Source organism: Camellia sinensis, chromosome 8 (genome assembly GCF_055761805.1).
Source record: "Camellia sinensis isolate YWXY chromosome 8, ASM5576180v1, whole genome shotgun sequence".
In the NCBI taxonomy this organism is placed as follows: domain Eukaryota; kingdom Viridiplantae; phylum Streptophyta; class Magnoliopsida; order Ericales; family Theaceae; genus Camellia; species Camellia sinensis.
In genome coordinates, this window is record NC_138968.1 from 9,458,920 (window position 1) to 9,482,817 (window position 23,898).

The following is a 23,898-nucleotide window of genomic DNA, read 5'->3' on the forward strand; positions in this document are numbered from 1 at the left end:
CAACTGTTGTATAACACTTGTATGTTGTAATATTGCTCGATATTGGCTCCCACTTGTCAAATCCTATCCTTTTTCATGTTGTATTTTTGACTTTTGGCTTCGGTGTTCTGTGAACACAGACAAACAAATCCATCTCTGTTCTGCTATTTCCTTCTCACGCTGTTGTTATTGGCGGCTTTCTATTGATCACTGTAGAAAAAAAAAAAAAAAAAAAAAAATCGAAAACAGAGGATAAATGCTTGTGTTATAAAAATGTACATTGCTATGAAACTTGATTGTTAGAGGTTATCCCTACCCCCCATGTAGGGTTCTTGTTTGTTAAATAAAATGTTTTCATGATTACTGTAGTTGTTACTTACTGGGAAGCTTGAGAAATTTTACTTTTAGCTTAAATGTATTAATTTACCAAGTTTTAACTTGACAAACATTACACCCAATAAATCCTTAGTTTGGCTTGATCTCTTTGTTCATTTATGTTCATAAATTCATTCAGAATTTCAAAATCCAAATTGAATGCCATCTCATATTTCATGCCAAATAGTAATCTCTAGTTTTAGTACATAACCTTTTATTAAATTTAATTTAATTCATGTCTAGCGGTTTAAATTTGTCCACATAAGCCTAACAGGAATTGCATGGACTGCTTCATAGCCTTGGTAGTTCTTGTATTTATGCATCTCAGCTCTTTATCTATTATTGGCCACACAAAAAATTAAACAAACTCAACCATTTTCAAAACTACCCATATTGACATCCCATTCAATTTTTAACATATGCTTCTCATAAGTTGAGAGTGTGTCTCTTTTTTTTTTCTTTTTTGTGTGTGTGTGTGTGTGTGTGTCTGCTTTTTGTTTGTTTGTTTGTTTTTTTTTTTTTTTGGTACCTGCGACAACACAATCAACTTGTTCGTGTAACATATAATACCTAAGAAACACAACGAATGCAACTAACGAATGTGAATGTCACAAATCAATGAAAATAATCAAACCAATGCCAAAACATCGTTGACCCAACTATAGATTCTGTTTTGTAGCTTAAAACAGATTGACTAGTCGGCAACCAAAAAACAAAAAAAAAAAGAAAGATTATAGAGATAGTGTCCTCTATGTCAGCTGCCATTTCGTTATGGCCACCGAAGATGTGTGCATGTGGCTTTGAATATTGTGTTGTCAAGATTTTCAGATTTGTCAAAAACCCAGGTTGTGCTTACTACGTTTGCCCTAGTCGTACGGTGCGTTTGTGTTGCCCCTCTCTTATGTAGTTAGTCATGTGGTTGTTCATTTGTCGTTATGTCGTATATCATGCAGTCTAACTATCTGTTTCACTTTTGTATGACAACGATATATTACGTGGGTTGGTTGTTATGACGAGTTTCACAGCGAAAGATTTGCTATTGGCCACCCACCTAATGTTATCGATATGGGGTTATGTGCAAACGTTGTTAGCATAAATCAGAGCCTACGTATGCTTAGGACTGTAGTCAGTGTTTTGTGCGTCGTTGTTTTTGTGCTATTGTTTGTATGTGATGCATTGTCATGGATGTTGTCACATGTGCATTTTCTTTTGTATCACCTATGTAGTTGATGTCAGTAATGTGTTCGTCCTATATTACATAATATTTCTGCACGTGTTATAAAAACGGTCTTTGTCTTTTGGCGTTTTGTACTAGTATATGTAGAACTTCATTAATTGTTTATGGACTTGGGTTTCGGATGTGGACATGAAAAACATATACTCAAATTTTATTAAACTGATACATCATTAACTTTAGAAGCAGGATTGCATTGCTCATCACTCTTGCTAGACCAATCGCATTGCTCATGGCAACGAATCGTTCGTCACCTCATAACAACCGTGCGGATTATCGATAATTGGGTATAAGAACGTTGCCAACAAGTTTTTGGACAAAACTAGGCTGCTACATTTGGCCAAACAAATGAAAAACAAATATGACAACTTGAAGAAAGATTGGGTTGCATGGAAGAAACTGGAGAATGCTAGCCAAGGCTTGACAAGGCTTGGGTACGACCAAGAGACGGGTTTGTTCACAGCACTTGACTATTGGTGGGCCAAAATTCAAGCAGTTTGTAGTGCAGTAATTTTCCCCCCCCATAATCTTGTACTAGTATTTGTGATTTGTAGTGCAATAATTTGTTTACGTAACTACTTTCTAAAATCAAAGCAATTCCTGAATCTATGAAAGTTATCCTCTAGATAATTGTGCCACGTTTACAATTATTAGTTGTAATGTTTTCATTATTAGTTCCTCTTCATTTCTTCCCATATCACTCCATCCAAACAAAGGGTAAGATTCATAGAACAAAATTTCATTATAACTAATCACAAATTGAGAAGAAATAGGAACCTAAAATTTATAATGGAAGCACAATGGGGGAGCAATAGCAGTGTGGCAGAGCAATTGAGATCGCAAATCCCATTTAGCCATTAAAGGATATTAATGTGACCAAATGAACAAAGATCTACTGGATACATGAAATTCAGATCTTTAATAGAATCAACATTTGACTTAAAACTAAACAAAGAGTGAAGAAGAAGAATAACCCCAAAACACAACATAAAATTGCAACAGAAGATTAAGATTGTGTTTGGATAGATGGATTTGAAATGTAGGGAATTGAGCTCTAATTTTATAAAAAGATAAGAGAGCTGGTTATTATGGATAAATTACGAACTTTAAGGGGGAATATAGAGTAAATTAAGAAGAGAATTATAATACTAATATTGTACATTGTGATGCATCTTATTCTTAGCTAATGTAAAAAAATTATTATCAAATTTCCATAAGCCAAGCATAGCGAGGCATGCGTGTGGAAACAAAGATAACGGTATTATTATTAATGTTTTCTTGAAGAATTTGTGTTGGTTTAAGTATGTTATTCCCAGGCGCAGGGCCAATACATTTGGTCACTGATTTAAAAAGGAAGCTTGGACACTATTAGACCTGTCGGAGGCTGTAGCTTAGTTTTTTTAAAAAAAAATTCCACATATAGTTTTTATATAAAGTACATTTTGAAAAAAAAATTATTCATTTTTTATAATTGTAGTTTTTTTAATATATTCATTGAAGCCTTTCAAAAAAATGAGAAAAAATTAGGTAGTTTGGAGAAGTGAGAAGAAGATAAGAGGTTTTTTTTTTTTTCCCTCTCTCTCTAGTGATTGGGAAGCTATTGGTGGTGACGGTAGTGCTTAGTTGTTCAGCCATGGGTAATCTTAAAATGTATAGTTAAAGAATATGTAACGTGTGTAGAGGAAATTGTTGCCAGGGTAAGTAGGGGACAAATTGGGTAGTTTGGAAGTCCATTTATTATTATTTTTTCTTTTTCTGGTTTCACATTTGGCTAACTGTATAAAAGAGTGATGATAATTATTACAAAATAATGAATTTGGAAGACATTGCAGCGGCTAATTGAAGCTACATCTTTCAACTTTGATGTCGTTAGCGGTGCTAGAATTAGGATAGGTATGTTGTTATTGACATTAATTACTACCCAACATATGCAGAGATGCCATCATATGAACAATGTGTGTCGATGAGTTACCCCCTTTTTGGCTACCATAATGTTATCGTCTCTTATCAAAAGAACAAAACTAACACGTGAGGTTGTTTTGTCAGCTTTTCTTGCTAGATATCTGAAACTAGAAAGCTTCAGATTTCGATTGCTGGCTACTAATCGATCATGAGAAATAAGTGAGGTAGGATGATGGAGCAGTTTATTGTCATAACCAATTAGGAAGGAAGAAAATGAGAACCCCATTCAAGTCCGAGTATTTGAATAAAATACACATTAGAATGTCTTAACTTGTTGGTTCATTGGCTGACAGAGTTCAATTAGTGGAATTCACCCATATAGCAATCACTCTCTTGGATTATGGGTTGAAGCAGTCTGTTTGCTTTTGACAGTATTACGTGGTTTTTATTGTTGTTTTGATTTTGCATATGCATATTAGTTTGTGCCATGGAGATTGTATTTCTAAAATTTTCAGAAATTGTTATGACAGTTAGTTTGTCCTCTCACTTCTCAGGTATTCATATTTCCTTAAAGATTATACCTCTAAGTACCTTTGACAATTTTAAATAATGACGTTTTTCAAATTTCTTTATATTTTCATGTTAAATTTTATTGCACCGTATGTACTTTGGGTTTATGTTCAGTTTCCTTTGAATGAGCTAATTGATTAAGAAGTGATCTTAGCACAATGAAGGCAGTGAATTTAAGAATTTAGCATAATTTTTATGTTAATACTAACAATTGATTTGCTAAAAAGTCGTTTGTGTTCTGCACTTGTCAAAAAGGAAAAAATAAAAAGTGATTGGCATACTAACATCGTAGTTTAAGCATATCTCATACTTGGTATTTTATTTTGATTGGCTTTGTGTATTACACAGATTGGAGTTATAAACTTATAATTAACTGTATGGTTTTGAAGTGTTTTGATGCCATATTTCATGCTCAGAACTTCAGTTTGCTTATGTGGTTGCACTAGAAAAGTCCCAATTGGGCTGCATAGATTGATGCATTTTGTTGGAATTTAACAAACAATTGGAAGTACCAAACAATTTTTGTTTGTGAGTTTTCTTGAGTTGACCTTGATTTTTTGATCATTTTCTAACTTGACCCAAAGCCTGGTGGTAAGCTTGTGTAGATTTAGGCTTTTTTTTTTTTTTTCTTTTTTTGGGTACATCGGAATATAAAAAACAACGCAGGAACTACATCCTATTACCCTCTTCAGAGAGGTACACAATATCCGTAACTAGAAGATGCCGGATTTCCGCTGGTGGGGTGTTAACAATTAGAAGGTCAATTGGTTGATTTTCTCCTAGCTTTGCCAAAGCATCAGCGCAGATGTTGGCTTCCCTCCAGAAGTGCTGAATGGAACAATCGCAGCCTCTCATGATAAGGCCTGCATCCTTCACAATGCCTCTAAAGGGACATCTCTCGCCTAGGTCTTCGCTCAACAATTGCACTACTTGCGCCGTATCTGTTTCTATTATGACTTGGTTCATACCTCGCTAGAGTACAATTGTGAGTCCCTTGTAGACAGCCCACAATTCCGCTTCAAGATTGGTGCTGATCTCAAGTCTCCTATAATAACCGCTGATCCACGTGCCTCCGTTTCGCCGAGTGCTACCATTCGTATTGAGCTTACTTTTACCTGCACTTGGACAAGACCACACACTTAGACTTTTAGATTTGAGGGGAGTTGTGATGTCTAAGTTGAAAGCTTGACAAATTTCTTTAGAGTAGTCAGATATGGTTTTCACACTCTCATAAATGTTTATGGATTTATTTTCAAAAACCATTTTGTTCTGATTTTTTCAAATTATCCAGATTGTGATAAAGAACAAAGGAGGTTGCTTATTATTCCTTTTCACATGCCGAATAATCCACTATTTCCAAGGTAATTATAGCATTTCAGCATACCAGTCCCTACTAAATATTTGACACCAAACCTGCTTGGCTTTTGGACAAAGCCTTAACAAGTGATCAATGTCCTCCACACCTTCATAGCATGGGCATTTTGAATCTGTTGCAAGACTCCTCAAATTTCTCAAATGGTTAGTTAGAATTTTCTCATGTAGGACAAGCCACACAAGGCTCTTAAGCTTTTGAGGGGCCTTAAGTTTCCATATCCAACCCCAATCACCTTTCTGATTTCGATGATCAATAAGTAAAGCATAGGCACTGGATGTAGAGAACTCTCCATTAGGGGATTTAGCCCATCTGGGAGTGTCCTCTGCACTTCTAGTTCGAGGTGGTTGTATTTTCAAGATTTCCCCTACCAAATGCAAGGGTAACAAGTTATGCATAATATTTAAATCCCATTCACCATACTCATCAAGAAGGGAAGCCACAGTGCAAATTTCAGAGTTCGGAGAGTGGTTGATGGGTGTATTCAAGTCTGTTTCAAACACCCCATCACCACACCACCAATCTTGCCAAACCCTCACTTTGGAACCTCTGCCAAGGGTCTATCTCACCCCTTTAACAAGGAGCTCTCTAGTATTTAACACACCTTTCCAAGTATGTGAAATACTCTTGCATTTCCTTATAAATAAAAAAGGTTGCTGCCTCAAATATTTTTGTTTAAGCACCTCCACCCATAAACAATTTTCCTCTTTTATCATTTTCCAGCCCAATTTGGATAAAAGGGCTAGATTTTGATCTCTAGCCTTTTGAATCCCAAGTCCACCATCTTTTTTTAGCTTGCAAACCTGAGTCCAATTCACAAGGTGAACTTTCCTCTTTTCAGAGGTATCACCCCAAAGAAAGTTTCGGTTAATTTTATCAATCTCATCACAAACTTTCCGTGGAATCTCCATTGTGTGCATGGCATAAGTTGGCATAGCACTAGTAACTGATTGAATCAAAGTTGCCCTCCCAGCCAAGGATAACATTCCAGATTTCCATCCAGCAAGTTTATTTTTGAGTTTTTCCAAGATATAATTGAAGTTATTTTTGCTCACTCTAGTATGAAACAAATGTATCCCAAGGTATTTCCCCAGATTGTGCGTTAAAGGAATACCACATTTGTTACTCAAGTTACGAGCTCTGTGTCGTTCTATGTTAGAAGACACATACATGTGTGATTTTTGAAGATTAACCCTTAGCCCAGAAATAGTACTAAACTCATCCAGCACTTTCGAGATTGTGGTAAAATTTTTTTCATTTGCTTTAGCAAACAAAATGAAATCGTCAGCAAAGAATAAGTGAGAAATAATAGGACCATTCTTAGCCAAACTAAGTCCCATCCACTCATTTTCATGCACTTTTTGACTAATCATAGCAGATAGCCTTTCCATGCATAACACAAAAAGGTAAGGGAATAAAGGATCCCCTTGCCGTAAACCCTTAGCAGGTTGGAACTCTTCAAGAGGTTGGCCATTCCAAATGATAGCAGTAGACACACTAGAAACACAACTCATAATTAACTCCACCAGTTTCCCATCTAATTGAAACTCATTCAGAGTTTGTTTAAGAAAATTTCAAGATATATTATCATAAACTTTTTCGAGGTCAACCTTAAAAATCATGAAACCCACCTTTCCTTTTTTCTTTCTCAAAGTGTGAAGAGCTTCCTAAGTAATAATGATGTTGTCATGAGTGGATCTACTCGGAATAAAGCTACTTTGGGTTGGGCTAATGATAGTGTTCAACAGAGGTCTAATGCGGTTGACAATGATTTTAGAAACAATTTTGTAGGACACATTGCACAAACTGATAGGCCTGAACTGTTTTACATTTTTCGGATTGGCAATTTTAGGTAAAAGAGCTATAAAAGTTCTATTTTACCTCGGGGGGAATGGAATAGGTGGCAAAACAGTGTTTGACAAAGTTGATCACAGACCTTCCTACTATATCCCAGAAGGTATGGTAAAATATGGCTTGGTACTCATCCGGACCCGGGGCCTTGAAGGCTTTGATGTTTTTGACTGCTCTCCATATCTCATCATCAGAGACATCCCTACCCATCTCAACTTGATCCTCAGGACTTAAACAATTGGTCAAATTGTTCCAGTGATCGAGACAAATAGTGTGATTAAAAGCAAACAAATTTTGAAAATGAGAATTGACCAGAGTTTTTAAGACAGTGAGATTGTCAATCCAAATCCCCTCATTCATTTTCAAAACTTCAATTTTAGCCTTCCTTCTTTTAATAATGGTAGACATGTGGAAAAACTTAGTATTTCGTTCTCCCTGGGTAATCCAATTAGCCCGAGATTTTTGGAACCAAAGCAATTCTTCTTGATATAAGATTTTATTATACTCAGCAATAAGTTCAGTTTCTAGTTTATGCAGATTATGAGAGAAATGCTTAGCTTGTGAAATTTGGATTCCATTGACCCTACCCAATAGCCAACGTTTGCATCGAAAAATGTTGCCAAAAACATTTTTGTTCCAAACCTGAACCGTAGATGTCAAGGAATCCAAATTTTCCAATAGGTTGGCCTAGTTATGCTTTGACCAACTATTATCAACAACTTCCCGGAATCCCTCATAGGAAATCCAAGCAGCCTGGAATTTAAAGGAGGGACAAGAGGTGCTAGAATGGTGCGTACCTTGAGTATGAACGATTAGGGGAGAATGGTCTGAATAAGTACGAGGTAGGTTGCGAACATATCCTTCTGGAAATAAAGTTCTCCATTCCGTGTTGCACAGGGCCCGATCCAGTCTGACCATGGTGTTAGCCCACCATTTTCTGTTATTTGTCCAAGTGAGTCTTGGACCAACACAACCTAAATCCATAAGGGAGCATTTGTTAACTCTATCAAGGAACTTCTGACTTTATCTGTGGCTTTGGCTTGAACTTTGGCTCTAGTGAAACGAATAGCTCATTTAATCCTCAGAACTTGAATAGTCATTAAAATCCCCTACAACCAGCCACGGTTCCTGGGTATTTTGCGCAATTGTTTCCAACCTATTCCAGAGTTCATGTCTCAGTCTGTGATTTGGGCTTGCATAGATGGCGGATAATACCTAGTCTGGGTACTCTTGGCGTGAGATTGTGGCCATGATCATCTGGGAGTTAGCTTCGGTGACACGAACATTAGCATGGCTAGGATTCCACAATAACCAAATTCCTCCATTCTTTCCAATCGGATCAATATGAGTTGAGGCAGTATATCCCAAGTTATTGAAGAACATACCCATAGTGTTTAACTCCACTTTGGTCTCCATTAGGATAAGCATGTCAGGTTTGTGAATTTGTACCAATTCGCGCAGATTCTACCTGAATCGATTTTTACCAGCGCCCCTACAGTTCCATATCAGCAAATCCATTGACGACATTTGAAAATGTGGCCAGTCCGCTGACTTAGAGAGTCCTAGTAATCTTCTCACTTGGTTCTGAGTTGTCTCCATTTCTTTCGTTGGTTTCACAAGTACCATGTGTCTCACATTGTGTGAGTCTATCTCCCACCAAGATTGAATCAGTAGCTTCACTTCTTCTAGCCACCAATCTATTCTGATGTGGTGATACACTTATTTCTCGAGCTCTAAAAATAGTAGAGTCCTGAACTGATCCACTCGATGCTCGGTCATTAAAATGTTCTCTGCGATTTCCTCCATTAGCTCTTACCGCCTGTGTTCTACTAGCTTCAGGTTGTTTACCTCATCGAGCTTTCGATCGATTTGGTGAGATTTTACCGCCCAACCTTACAGTTGAACTCTTGGAGATAAAGGGAGGCTTAGAAACAATTGAAATGTTAGGGTTTCCTTGAATACAAGCTTTACCTGGGTTGAGATTCGGTGCCTCTTGATGGGTAATGGTTTGATTGGCCTGATGGTACACTTCTTCTGGCCCATGTTGAGCAACTGGCCCTATACCTTGTCTACAATCCTTCATGGGTTTAACTAAGTCCACATCCATTACTGGAGAGATTTGTAAAAATGAATCTGGTGAGCCCCTAGGTTGGTCGTTAGGCGTGATACTTATATCAATAGTGAGGGCCATATCCAGGTCCACATACGTCCTCTGGCCTCCACTGCTTCTTTGGGCTTCACTACTTTCCTCATGCTCTTTATCCAGTTGCAGGACTTTAAATCTGTTATCCTTTTCAAAATGGGCCTTTTGTTTAACTTTTCCCTGTTAGAATTTTTTCCTACTTGGGGCTATGGTCCAGGACCCATACCCATTTGTCCCTTCCTCATTGCATATGTCTTTATTCTTATGTCCATTGGGCCTTGATGTTGTTGGCCCAGTATCTTGTTCAGGTTTGGCAACGGTCTCATTTTGTTTCATCTTCTCCAGATGTATCATCGGAAATTCAGGGCACTTGTCTTTCCGGTGGCCAACTCGGCCACATGCAAAACACAGAATATGTAAATGTTCATATTCCACCACATAATGATATTGCCTAACAGTGAGGTACGAAATAAGCGATTTACGGAGGTCCATTTCAACACAAGCCCTTACGTATTTTCCTCGTGTTGCCATGGCAGTATTAATGTCAACCTTTAATGGATTACTAAGCACCTTCGAGATATGGTAAAGAACCTTTTCATCATAATACTTAATGGGGAGGTTTGGGAACTTGACCCAGATTGCGGTTGTATCTGCCTCTGCCTCGTCAGATTTAAAGTCAGGTTGTCATTTATAGACTGTTACGTAACGATCCAACACGATCCATGGGCCCCCTGTGAAAACCTTAGTGTAGTCCTCCATCATTTCAAATTTTACTATGAAGAAACCAATTCCAATATCCAACGATTCAAAACCTGCTTGTAAATTCCATAGTTTATGCATTCTATTGACAAACAAGTTGTAGCTAATATTCCTTCCCAAAAGTCTCACAATGAGACAATTTTTCCATGGTTCTTTGACTTTCTTAAGGAGACCAATCGGAATTTTCACAACCGTATTTGAGGCGGTCCCTTTAAACTCCACATCTGCCTCTATGGGTTCATAATTTTCCATTTCCTCATCGGAAGAAAAATAGGCCGCCTCACAATCGAGGCTGCGTTCTCGTTCTATTTCATTAAATCTAGATATTAGGAGTGCTTGTTTGAAGGATCGATGAGTTTCCTTAGAAGACTCGGTGTCCCTATCTTTGGGATCTATTCGTCCTTCAACTGGCTCCACCATTTGTTCATCTATATGATCCATAGGGCTATCATGAGTTCCTTGCAGTTTTCCATCAGAATCTTCTATTGCTTTAACCTTTTTTTTGCTCCGATCAAGATAATCTTGCTCCTTTGCGGATGTGCCATGGTTTCCAAGTTCACCTTTAACGGTTATTTTTCACTAGTCTAGACGAACTTTGTATACAATTTTTTTCATCGTTTTGGAGATCTTCCAGTCATTCACTTCTTTGGAGTTGGTGTGTTTGGGTTTCTTTCAGTGGTATTTTGAAAAGTTGATAAAAAGTTAATTTTTTTAACTTTTTTGACAAAAAACTGAATTGTTTTAAATAAAAAACACTAACTTTTTATTGACTAAAAAAATTAAAAAATTTAAAAATTAACTTTTTATTAATTTTTCCAAAGTGTCCCTCATGTAGGGTAAGTCTGCGTTATTTTGTACAATATCCTTTTGTTTATCTCTTGATGCAGCAGATTCTTGGTCAAGTATCGGCAAAGGATAATAAAAGAGGAGCAAGGGCTTGAGTTCTATTAAATGTCATTAACTGCTCTGGTCTTGTCCTTTGACTTTTGTTTCAGGACATGTCATGGAAGATAAGGTACTGGTTTGGATCCTGACATATTAAGCATTAGCATGCTAATAAAAAGTATGATAGCATGCATTGCATCCATGTGTAGATGAGAAATTAAAGATAATAATTTCAAACTTTTTCATTATTATTTATTATTTATGCCCTGAATACTAATGTTATGTTTGGTTAAGAGATTTGAAGAGAGATTTAGAAAGAGAATTGAAAAAAGTGTGTAAAATTAAGTGAAATATAGACATGTTTTATTCACATTTTACCTACCTTTTTCATTTCCCTTTCTAAATTCCTTTCTAAATCTCCTAACCAAATACAACATAAGAGATTAAGAAAAAGCAACTGTATGAATTTTTCTTGTTAATGTGAGTTGGTGATAATTTAAATTTCTTGATGACGATTTTGCTCCTCTAATATCTACGTACACATTAATGCAATATGTAAATGTATAGTTCTTAGCAAGTAAATTCTTGACCCCTACACTAACATATTGTTCTTATATTTTATGAACAATTAATCATATTTGTTTATGTGTCTATACGTTGTCCATGAGTATAGCTCTTCTTAATATAGATGAGTTTCATTTATCTAAAAAATTAAGAAAACAGAAATAACAATGACTAATTTAATTTTGATATACTATGTCACAATCGTGCTGGGAGATCCGACTAGTATTATTATGGCTTGGTTTGGGAAGTAGGTTGATTTTTTGATTTTTTGACTTTTTTGACTATTTTAGCCTGGGCTAAAAAGTTTAGTTTGGGAAGGGCTTTTTGGCTTTTTGGCTTTTTTGACTTTTTTGACTTTTTTTGTGAGAGAAGAATGTAATGATTATAGATTGGATGTAATATTTTTTTGTTATGGCTAAAATAACTTATTTTATTTTTTGTGCCTAAAATAACCAAAAAAGCCTGAAAACTAACTTGCCAAACAGAGGCTATAAAACTATATAATTTATTTTTTAACTGTAATAAAAAAAATTATGTAATATTTGTTCGAAAAATATATAAAGATCCGCATGATAACAGTTACGAACTGGAATTGGATTGGCCAATCAATCTGAGTGGATCATGTACGTCAGAGGCGTAGGTCCCACTATGTAGGATGACGCCACTTTTTCTACGTGTTAACCGCACATTGGATTTCAGACTTAAAGTCTTGAGCTTCCTTGAGAAGAATCCATCAATTCTCTAAACTACCCTACCTTTTCGCCAATATCTCTCCCCGTGCCCTCTCTACTGCTTCCAAGTCAGCCGTAAGTCCTCCGGGCATAATTGGACAATAAAAATTTCAGTGGCAATTTCCGAAATTTCGGAGCAAAAACTCCATTTAAAACGCGGGTTCTCTGCTCCTTTCGCTCCCAAATCACCCACACTTTCCTCTCTCTCTCTCTCTCTCTCTTGCTCTCTCTGCTTCTGCTTCTGTTTCCATCTTCAAAAACTACATCACTGTGAATTTTCTTTGTTTCTCTTCCTATCTTTTACACTATATATTGTATATGTATACAGAAGCTCTTGTATATATATATATATAGTTCTCTCTCTCTCTCTCTGTGTGTGTATCTATTCATTCTCTCTCTAAATCTTGGGGATGGAGGTTTTGCCCTTGGAAGCTCTGCCGATAGGGTACCGATTTAATCCGACCGACGAACAACTCATCGATCACTTCCTTCGCTCCAAGATCACTGGCAATGAGGACGCTGTTCGTTTCATTCGAGAGGTTGATCTATGCAAATGCGAACCCTGGGAATTGCCTGGTAATTTGTTTTTTATTTTTTTGATATACTTGATTGAAAGCCCTAATTTTGTGTATTCATGTTTGCATTTTGGGTTTGTGTTTTGTTGATATCAGTACTTATTTAGGTATTTTGTGTGTGTGTGTGTATGTGTGTAATTGAAGGTATGTCGCTGATACCGACGAATGATGATGAATGGATCTTTTTCTGTCCCAAAGATCCCAAGAATAGAAAAGGAAAGCGATCGAACAGATCGACTAAGAAAGGGTTCTGGAAGGCGACGGGTAATGATAGGCCGATCAAGAGTGGGAATGGAACGACTAAGATTGGCACGAAGAAGAGTTTGGTGTTCCACACTGGGCGTGCTCCTAAAGGGAAGAGGACTAACTGGGTAATTCATGAGTACTGTGCAACCAGTAAAGAGCTTGATGGCTCTAATCCAGGACAGGTTCAGCCTTTTGATCTCTTTCTCTTTCACACATTTCTGTCAATTCTGTTTGATTTCCCTTTGATTTCTAATTTTTTCATGTCTTGGATTGTGGGCGGGCCTAGTTTTAAATAACAGTATTAGGAGACATATTCATATTGGTACTTACTGGAAATCGGATGTTTGTGGATTATATAAGATCCTTGGTCACAAATGAAAAATAAAAAAAACTTTATAGCAATGAGCTGGTACAAACCAGGCGATAGGTATGTGATTTTCATTCTAACTGGTATTTGTGCCCATTGGCTCAAATTTTGTTTCACTTTCTGTTGCTTTGGAACAAATTAATTTTGAAATGAGGTCCTTTTTGGACATCCTAAGAGACTCCTTTGATTGAGCTACCTTGAGGTGGAAAAGAAACAAAAAAATAGAGCGATTAGTTTGTTTCAGGCTTTTAGCTGAACATATGGAGTTTGTTTCTCAGAGTCTCAGATTACTCACAAGACATCTTGGAACAGTTATCTCAGCAATCTATGTCAAGAGCTTCTTGTATTCTCCCAAATGAAAAGTACACAGATTTTTCTGCAGCCCTTTTATAATTTTGGAGGGCATTGACAGCGTAGTTGATTTTTTTGAAGTCTGATTGATTAATTTTTTTTATTTTTAAATGTATTGTATCTTGTGGCTCTTTAGCCTGTAATTGATGAAAATGTGTTATACATTAATGTAGAACTTGTGTAATTAGAAATAATAATTATTATGATTTGCATTAAAAAATAACGTCCACATTATTCTTAGTTCAAACTGGTGCTTTGTTTCAATTTTTTGGTCTTTAGGTTGAAATTTTCCGCTCAGTTTTTTTTTTCCCTTTAGTTTTGTTTTGGAGATTCTGACTAAATCTGTGAATTATAATTCAAGTACTGGCTCACTTAATTCATTTTACCTACTTTTTGCCTTATGCAGGGTTCGTTTTTCCTGTTTAAGTTAATCAAGAAGCATGATAACAAGCTAGAAAGAAATCAGGATGAGAGTACTGAAGGTTTGAATTGCGATGAAGTTGAGGAGAATGTTTCTTCTCCTGCCACAGTTGTATCATTTATGCCATCAGAGCCGGTGACTCCTACGGTGCATGCCCAAGTTGAAAATCTACTGTCTAGTAGTAAGAGTTGCCTTGCTCAAAATTATGAGAGCTTCCATGATAGCTATGTTGCTGATGATGTGAGAACAGTTTATTTTTTAGCTTAATTCATTAACTATCTTTGTGGAGAGTATGAAATCACAGTCAAATTGTTTCTTATTTTTTCTTGAATGTTTCAGCTGGAATATGACCCAGAAGTGTCGAGACATCTTGTTGATCCGGAACAACCAGATTCCCTTGCCAAAATATTCTCCCCATTGCACTCGCAGATGCAGCCAAATCTTGAATCTATGCATGACTTGCATTGGCCCTTCTCGAACGATGTGGGTGACCATGGACCAACTGAACAGGGTTCTACTGAGTACTTTGCTTCAGTCCCAAGTGAGGCGCCTCTTTATAATTATCTTCTTCAGTTGGTCTCCAATAGCGACTCAGATGCAGAAGCGGCCCAGGAACAGGTAAGCTGAATGCTCTGAGAACCATTCAGCCCTTATGATTTTGTGAATTCTCAACTTAACGACTTCTGTGAAGTTTCCAGAATCCAACTCAAATGCCTTGAATTGCATAATTTTCATGATACTTGCATATGAAATTATTCTGCATTATTCTAAGTTCTTATATTTAGAAAATTAATGTCTTCCTGCACCCCAGGTTGATCCTGAGCAATTTGAGCCGAACAATGAGAGGACGGCTAATGTATTTATGGCAACGTCTGTTGAAGCTTATAGAACTCCTGATATATATATTAGCAATGATGAGCAGCAGAGGTATTTTCTCTTGCTAAAAAATGAGTTTCTTGAGCGATCTTTTGTCTCTGTTGCTTCTGCCAGTGACTAATCCTATGATTTGTTAAATAGTCCCGAAGGATCAAGCAGCAATAGCGATTCCATCGGCCATGGTGATACCTTTGGAACTGGAATCAATTTAAGGACTCGCCAACCACGTGATCAATCTAGTTTGAAAAACTTTGGGCCACAGGGAAATGCACCAAGAAGAATCCGGCTGCAGCAGAAACTTCAACTTCCATCATTTTTCTACAGCAAGTTTACAGGTTTGAGCTTCGAGGAAGAAAACCATGAAGCAAAATTAGTAGCGGCTAAGGTGAGAAGAAGTTTGCCAGCAAAGCTTGTGTACAGATTGTGATAATGCCTCTTCTTGGTTTGTAAACTCCATTTATATAATTGGCATTTTTTGCAGGCTGAAGAAGCCGGAGAAAAGCTTAGTGCTACTGATGATCCCGCTGCTGTCATAGATGCGTCCCTTTCCAAGTCCAATCAAGAGCACTTGAGGTATTTGGTTTGAGTAATGTTACATTGACCGTGTTGTTATGCCAGCTTATTTGTCACAGTGATGATATGTGATGTGTCATCACTGTATGACAAATAAGATAATATAACATGGTGATTGTAGTATTACTTATTTGGGTTTACTAGAAAATGAGTTTCTTGAGAAGTCGATTGTCTCTGTTGCTTATGCCAGTGACCAAGCTTGTGAATAGTGTTGAAGGATCAAGCAGTGTGGTCAGCATGTGTGATATGTCATCACTGTATGACAAATAAGATAATATAACATGGTGATTGTAGTATTTACTTATTTGGTTTTACTAGAAAACGAGTTTCTTGAGAAGTCGATTGTCTCTGTTGCTTATGCCAGTGACCAAGCTTGTGAATGGTCTTGAAGGATCAAGCAGTGCTGTCAGCAATGATGACTATGTAACGTCCCAACTTTTGGGCCGTTAATAAATTAAATAAATCTTAAATTTATAATTCCAAATAACTAATTGTTGGAATGTGTCTCACATTGTCTGGAGTTGCCCTATCTGTGTTGGTTATAAGACTCCAATTTTCCTTTCCTTAATACCTGGGTTTTAAGGAGAAGTGTTGGATGGGTTTTTCAATTTGGTATCAGAGCTTGGTTGGCTTTGTGACTGGTATGCCGTTTGTTCGGCTACTGTATGTTGTGGTTTAGGATGGTGTGTTGGAATGCGTCCCACATCGCCCCCTGGAGGTGCCCCATTTGTGCTGGTTATAAGGCTTTCGTTTCTCTCTCCTTAATACCTAGGTTTTAAGAAGAAGTGTGGATTAGACTTTTCAATTCTAATCAGGGTTTGTTGGAATGGTTATAAGGCTTCAGTTTTCCTATCCTTAATACCTAAGTTTTAAGGAAAAGTGTGGACTATTGTTTACAGCTTCATAAAAATTGAAACCAAATCAATCTATTTAAATCATGGAATCAATCCAATCCGAATCAAACTATTTAAACACGGTTGTTCATAAAGAAAAATCATATCACATTTTTTATTTCAACATTAATTTACCAATGAGTTTTTGAAACATAAACATGCATATTATTCTACTATTAACTTAAACAAAAAAATATATAAAAGGGTAGGATTTTATGCATCAGGTATATGGTATATATGTGGTTTAAGTTACATGCGGATTCAAAAATTTAGTCCAAATCTACTGGATTGGACTGGACCGGTTCAGATTGTGAATTTTTTGGATTCCTTGCTCAGTGTTAGTACAAATTGTCTCAAAAAAATAATATAGACAATTGTCTCCAAAAATAATTTATTGTGGTGGTCCCAAAGTTCTAACTCAAATAATCCCTTAGTACTGCAAATTTGGTCGCGACTAATGCTCTGCACTTGAAAAATAAATTAATTCGGGAAGTATACAATAAGAGAGAATGAAAAGGCTCGGATAGAAAATAAATCAACAGTAATCCATTAATTTACGACATTGCACAAATGATTCGATTTGAGACTATCAAGCAATTTATCAAATTGTACAAACAAATCAACTCAACATATGACAATTTGTCCAGGACTAAATACCCGGTCCTACTCAATATATGATTAGTGACTGACCTCACTCACTCTCATCCAAAAACAACCACTTATCCGAATATATTGGTTCAGACAATATTAGTAAGGTCTACTCGATCTATGTATAGACCATTTTCACGTCATTTAGTCAGACAAATTAACATCGTCAATACAGAATAATTTCACAGAATTTTATCAAATATTCAAAATAATCAAACGTATCAAACATAGAATGATTTCATAATATTTTATAGATTTTATTAAGTGGCTAGTATAACAAACGGAGTACAAATTACAAGTAACTAAAACAAAACTCTTTGCAAAGAAATTTAGAAGAAGTATATTGTATACCCACTCGAATTACCTCTAATCAATTTCCTCCATATCCTACACTTTAATCTGCTGATATTCACCATAAATCTCCAAAGGTAATTGATCAAAATTCTAAAGCATAATGTATCTAAGGATTGACAAAATTTACAATTCTCCTCTTTGTAAAATTGCTAACTCTCATTCTAAGCCCTTCCAATCTAAACTCTAAATTTACATCACAATTAGAGAGATAGAGATACGAATGGACTAAGAAGAAGAATAGAAAAAAAGCTCAATTTATAGAGAAAGAAATGGGGAGGGGTAGAAAATAATAATAATAATAAAAAAAAAAACCAAAAAAATTTTTTTTTTGAAAAGAATGAAAAAATGAAAAGACAAGAAATGGAGGGTTAAGGCATGGCATGGTATGGTATGGTATATGGTATATACCATGTATTGTATCAATCAAAATGACAAGGGTATGGGGAAGGGAATGGGATGGCCGACCATTTAAAGAATTTATTTATTTATTTCTTTTTCTTGGTAAGGAAGAAAGGATGGGAAATGAGAGTAAAAATATCTTTTCAAAAGAGATGAATAAAATAATGAGGTGAAGACAAAAAGAGTTAAAATAAATACATAAATATAAGAAAGTACGTTAAATTCTCATATAAAATCTCACTACCAAACTGCTATCTTAAATAATAAATTACGAATTCTTCTCATTAAAATATTTATACTTAAAAAATACGGGATTTTACAAACTATGTTGTTGACCATCTTATTTTTCATAGAGTGATGACATGTAACATGGTGATTGTAGCATTACTTGTTTGGGCTTACTAGAAAATGAGTTTCTTGAGAACTCTTTTTGTCGCTGTTGCTTCTGCCAGTGACCAATCTTGTGAATTGTTCAATAGTCCTGAAGGATCAAGCAATGCTGTCAGCAATGGTGATACTTTTGGAACTGGAATCAAATTAAAGACTTGCCTAACTCGTAATCAACCTAGTTCCAAAAGCCTGAGGCAGCAAGGAAATGCACCGAGAAAAGTATTCTGGCTGAAGAAGAAACTTCAAGTTCCATCGTTTTACCGCACTAATTTTAGAGATCTGAGCTACAAGGAACAAAACCATGAAGCAGAATTAGTAGTGGCGAAGGTGAGAAGTTTGTCAGTGAAGCTCGTGTACAGATTGTAATAATGCCTCTTCATGTATTGTAAACTCCACCTATAAATTGCATTTTTGCAGGCTGAAGAAAAGGAAAGTGTCAGTGCTGATCCAGCTGCTATTGTAGACGAGGGCCAGGATACATCCCTTACTAAGTCCAATAATGTCACAAAGTTGCTCAAGAACCGGCTTGGAATGTGAAATCCAGAAGGGATTTTCCAAGAGGCGGTGACAAAGAGGTTACCTGAGTCTTTGTAGGCTCCTCTAGCATCGCACTCCATTTTCTCATCTAGGCATATACTTGGTGTACTTTTGACTCTAGGTTTACCCATTGTTATTGTGGGTTTATTGAGATATCTTGAGTTTTGAAGTTAATTAGAGAAGAGAGCTTGTTGTGTGTATAATTTTGACCCCCTAGTTAATGTCTTAACGTTAGAATACAATGGATAGGGATGATCATTTTGCTTATGTTTATTTATGTTTTTTCTTCCTTCTATCTACTTGTTATATATACAACACCACTTGGTGACTTGGGATATATGTGTAATCTTCTGAAATGGAAGCCTTCTTGTACATGATGTGACTGGAAAATGTGATTTGTGTGTTGGAAAATGAATTGTGGCCCTAAAAACAGTGGCCCTAATGGCCCTAATTTCCTTTTCTGGATAAGTTTGTTTTTTTTTTCTTTTTTTTTTTGCCTTGTTTTTTTTTTGTTGCCTTATATGGAAATTTAGGGCCATTAGGGCCACTAAATTTTGAGCTACCAACCAAAACCGTTGTGTGTTTAGGTTGTAGCCAAGTTTGGTAAACCTTATTGGGTGTGGGTCACTTCAAATATTTTTTTTCTCTGTCCATCTAATTTGATTTCTCGCCCAAGGTGGGTCAATTTTTGTTAACATTTATTTTGCGGCGTCCACATTTTATTGTTTTTGTTTACAGAGAATACAGTTATCATGTTTATGTTTATTTTTGGTTAAAATGAAAATTAAAACATGTTTGATACACAATTGTTTTCAAAACAAGGGAAATGAGTGGTGGAGGTGGCTGTTGGCTGCCAAAAACGGTGAGCAGAGGTGTATTCTGGCTTTCGGATCGTGGGCTGGCTGCCTCTCACTGAACTATGGGCAAGCTGACAGGCTGCACTGGTAGGTCAGGCCATATTCAAAACTGGCCTTATTTGCTTTGAGAGATTGGACTAGGGATTGGATTTATTATTATGGGGAGGGCTATTGAAATTATGTTTGTTTGTAGAAATAGCCATTAGACTGTAGTTTCATGGGATTAGAAATACCCTCCAGTGAGGGGACTAGCAATCCCATGTGGGAAGATGGTATTCAAACCTATCTCATGAGATTAGAGATGAAATAATTATTTTGTCCCTCATTTTACAAAAATAATTTAATATTAAAATAATTTTTAATATAAAAATAAAATAGTATAATAATATACATAAAACAATCTATTAAAATAATATAATACCAGAATATAATTTTTAATATTAAAATATATCAAAAATACTAAGAGTATTTATGAAATTTTATAGGGTAAATTACATATACCCCCTCGAGATTTGGCCAAATTACAAATATCTCCCTGAGTTTTGAGAAATTATAAATTTTTCCCTGAATGCTATATTTGCATAACAAATTAAGGGGTAATTTGTTATGAAATTTAAACCTCAGGGGGCAAATTTTTATGAAAATACAAATTTTAGGGGGCGGGATGTAATTTTTGAAACCTCAGGGGTATCTGTAATTTAGCCAAACCTCAAGGGAGGTATATGTAATTTGCCCAATTTTTATATAACTAATCTTATTATAGAATGATAAAACAAACATGAATTCTTACTAATTCGGTGATTATCAAACAAATATAATTTTTTTAATCTTCTTACTAACAATCTTTATATTAACAATTTCATCATTAATAACACCTACATTAACAATTTCACCCCATCTATATGTAAAAAACAAACGGGTTGTAAACCCAAACCCACTATATTGCAAACCTCATTCAGGCCAAGCTGATGTGCTTGAGATATATTAGTTTGTGACATAGGGAGTTGGGCCAAGTAAAAGGCAGTGGAGTCTGTAGGGTCTGGGCTGGGCCTTTGAATCAAATAATAAGTCTTGCTTCTAAATGCCGGGTGATTATTCGATAATTTGATAGCACGGTCATGTAATATTTATATGATTGATGGAAAAAATAGATTATTAATTATTTATATTGCGTGATTGAATAATATAACGAAATATAATGAATAATGATTAGTGAAGTAGTAAGATCATATGATATTTCCGGACTATTATTTAATTGCCTAACTTTTTGGAGACATTTTTGTATGAAGCTTAGGGGTAGTTTAGACAGTTTTACAACGAGCAGGCTGAAAGCTCCAAGTGGAAAAATCAATGTGAGTTTGCCATGTGCCGTCATCCTATCCAGTGGGCTACACGACTGGCTGACGTAGGCAAGCATTTAGGGAAAATTATTCAATATATTATGAGACACACCACTTTTATGTCGAAATTTTAAGAAATAAAATGTTAAGTCTCAATGTTGGTGGTTGAGAAGGAGATTTTATGTGAACTAGGGCCGAGATAGGCCCAGATATTGTAATAGACCGATCTGTGGGCCGTAGTGAAAAGGGCTTCTCAGCTGGACCTTGCTTCTGTGAGCTTGGTCCGGAGTAATGGCAATTAGCTCGGTCTATGTATTCTGAACTGAGGTATGGGCTTCGCGTAGCATGGTCCCATGTTGTAAAAAAGCTGGGTAGAGGTACTTTGAACCGAGCTACCTAAATAAGTGGGCTTAGCGGTTAGCTTAGGTATTGATGAGAGAGGATGCCAGGCTTGGTATAGCTCGGCCAAATGCTATCCAAGTTATTGCTTAAGTGTATGACCGAGGTAATATAGCTCGGCTAAGCCGTGGCAGCCCAAACAAAGGAGGTAACCATCTTACTTGGTTGGCGGAAAGTATAGCAGCCCAAACAAAGGAGGTAACCATCTTACTTGGTTGGCTGAAAGTATATTGTTATAATAGACATTCTTCATTTGAGCTTAAGACTTCTAGGAGGGCTCTGCTTAGGAGAGTAGAGTCCTACTAGGATTGTGCAAAACCATCTCACTTGGTTAGTAGTGAGTAGGGTGTGTGATTCTTAGGAGGACTTTACATTGGAAAAAAAGAGTCCTACTAGGATTGTATAACGTGGAATCTATAAAAGTTCATAGTAAGACCTATGAACAGGTATCACAATTTTCATCCTAGAATACACAGAGCTTTTGTGTCTATTGTCTATTCGTTGACTTAGGCGTCGGAGAGGTTTCCGGCACACACCTTCCGGCTAGCTCATGTTTGTGTTTTCAGGTGACAAAGCGACGACGTTTGGAGGAGTGCAAACTTGATCAACAGAATTATACGAGAAGATTATTTCGTGCTCGTACAATTGGCACCGTCTGTGGGAAATTTCACAAAGAACGAAACCCCTTGATCAAGTTTTCCTCTCTAGTTGAAAGCAATAGGGACAATGAAGACTTGCCATAATTTGTTGTTGATGGGGAGACCTTGGAGGGAGGTGGGAGGCGCGAAGGTTTACCTCCTATCCCACCCATGGCGGATTGAGAACCCCAGCGACAAAACTCCCGGAGGGACACAAGGGAGAGACGGGGCACTAGCCCCCGTCGCTCTCAAAGTCCTGAAAGGCAAATGTGGAGGTTTGATTCTCAAGTTCTGGAGGATCGCGTGAGGGAGCAAGATGAGCTAATAAGGAGATGGCGGCAGACATGGAGACAATGATGCACCAGATAAAAGGAAAAGGGGTGGAGACAGGAGAGGGGCGCAAATACAACACACCCCTTCGCCACTCGGAAGATTGTGACAGGAATACCACACCATCACTAGCAGAAAGTAGGAGCCTTAGAACAGGCAACACCCAATCAAGGACTTCCAGGACTCGACATTCCAGGTCTTAGAGAACGAGGACTGAAAGGTCGTATACAGAGAGAAGCAGCTATTACCCCTCACATACGCACCAGACGACTTCTAGGCACACGGAGTTGCCTAGGTCAGCGGACTTACGGACAGTGCTGGAGGAGAGGGCCCGTTGGAAGGAAGACACCAGTCCTCGCGACCCTTGCAGGGTTTCAGCCCTACAGTGATTGGCCCCTAGGACACGTAGGAGTGTCGAGATAGCGATGCCAATGTTGTGCCTTGCTTACGAACCAGCAGATAAAGTATTAGCAAGGTTACAAAGCTCGCCGTTCGTTCCGGCAATGGAGAACGCACCACTACCTTCAGGCTTCCATCAGCCCAAACTTACTATTTATGAAGGGAAGTTAGACCCCTATATGCACTTAAGCCACTTTCGCTAGGTTATGACAGTATACCGGCGAAACGAAACTCTAATGTGCATCCTGTTCCCATCCAACCTTTGCGACCTAGGTCTGACCTGGTTCGAAAAGCTGCCGAAGGGCAGCATAGCCTCATGGGCACAGTTGGTAAAAGCGTTCGTAACAAGATTCAGAATGAATACCAAAACACTAGTAGAGATTAATCAGCTACTCTCCATTAACATGGGCGAAAAGGAGACATTGAGGTCTTACAACAGTCGTTATTGAGAAACCTTCAACCAGATTGGGGATTGCCCTACAAATCTCACCATCGCACAATACAAAGGGTTCTACCAGTCGGAAACAAATTGAGGGACTCAATTACTATGATGCCACCCCTCACGATGGAAGCCCTAATGGAGAGGGTACATCAACATATCCGAGTAGAAGAAGATAGCGTCCGTGCTAAAGCAAAATCTGGCAAAACAACGTTGCCAGATAAAAAAACTACAGCGAAAGTCAACGCGGTGGAGCAAGCAAGCAGAAATGGGCGAGGCAGGCGAGCCAACAGAGAGGACCCAGAAAAGAAGAAGTTAAGAGTCCGCAATGCCATCACCACCGTATTCAATAAACCTATCTATCGGATTCTTAGCGAGATGCGTAACGAACCCTTCGTTCGGTGGCCATCCAAGTTGGGAGAAGCACAAAGAGGCTATGATGAGAGGTCACGCTGCACCTTCCATGATGAAAAGGGAAACCGCACTGAGAATTGCACACCA

At 37.2% G+C, this 23,898-nt stretch overlaps 1 protein-coding gene across 2 annotated transcripts; it reads left to right on the forward strand.

Annotated features, from left to right (window-relative positions):
* Positions 1–12,382: 12,382 nt before the first annotated feature.
* LOC114259222 (NAC domain-containing protein 62) lies at positions 12,383–19,367 on the forward strand. 2 transcript variants are annotated; one of them, XM_028199231.2, is made up of 9 exons: positions 12,383–12,941; positions 13,085–13,368; positions 14,311–14,565; positions 14,665–14,943; positions 15,137–15,252; positions 15,343–15,586; positions 15,683–15,774; positions 18,521–18,785; positions 18,876–19,367. In XM_028199231.2, exons 1-9 carry the CDS (start codon positions 12,776–12,778, stop codon positions 18,993–18,995), a joined length of 1,821 nt encoding a protein of 606 aa, XP_028055032.2. In that variant the 5' UTR covers positions 12,383–12,775; the 3' UTR covers positions 18,996–19,367. The 2 variants fall into 2 exon arrangements, with proteins under 2 accessions (XP_028055032.2, XP_028055033.2); XM_028199232.2 differs by having other exon boundaries at positions 12,432–12,941; positions 18,548–18,785.
* Positions 19,368–23,898: the final 4,531 nt, after the last annotated feature.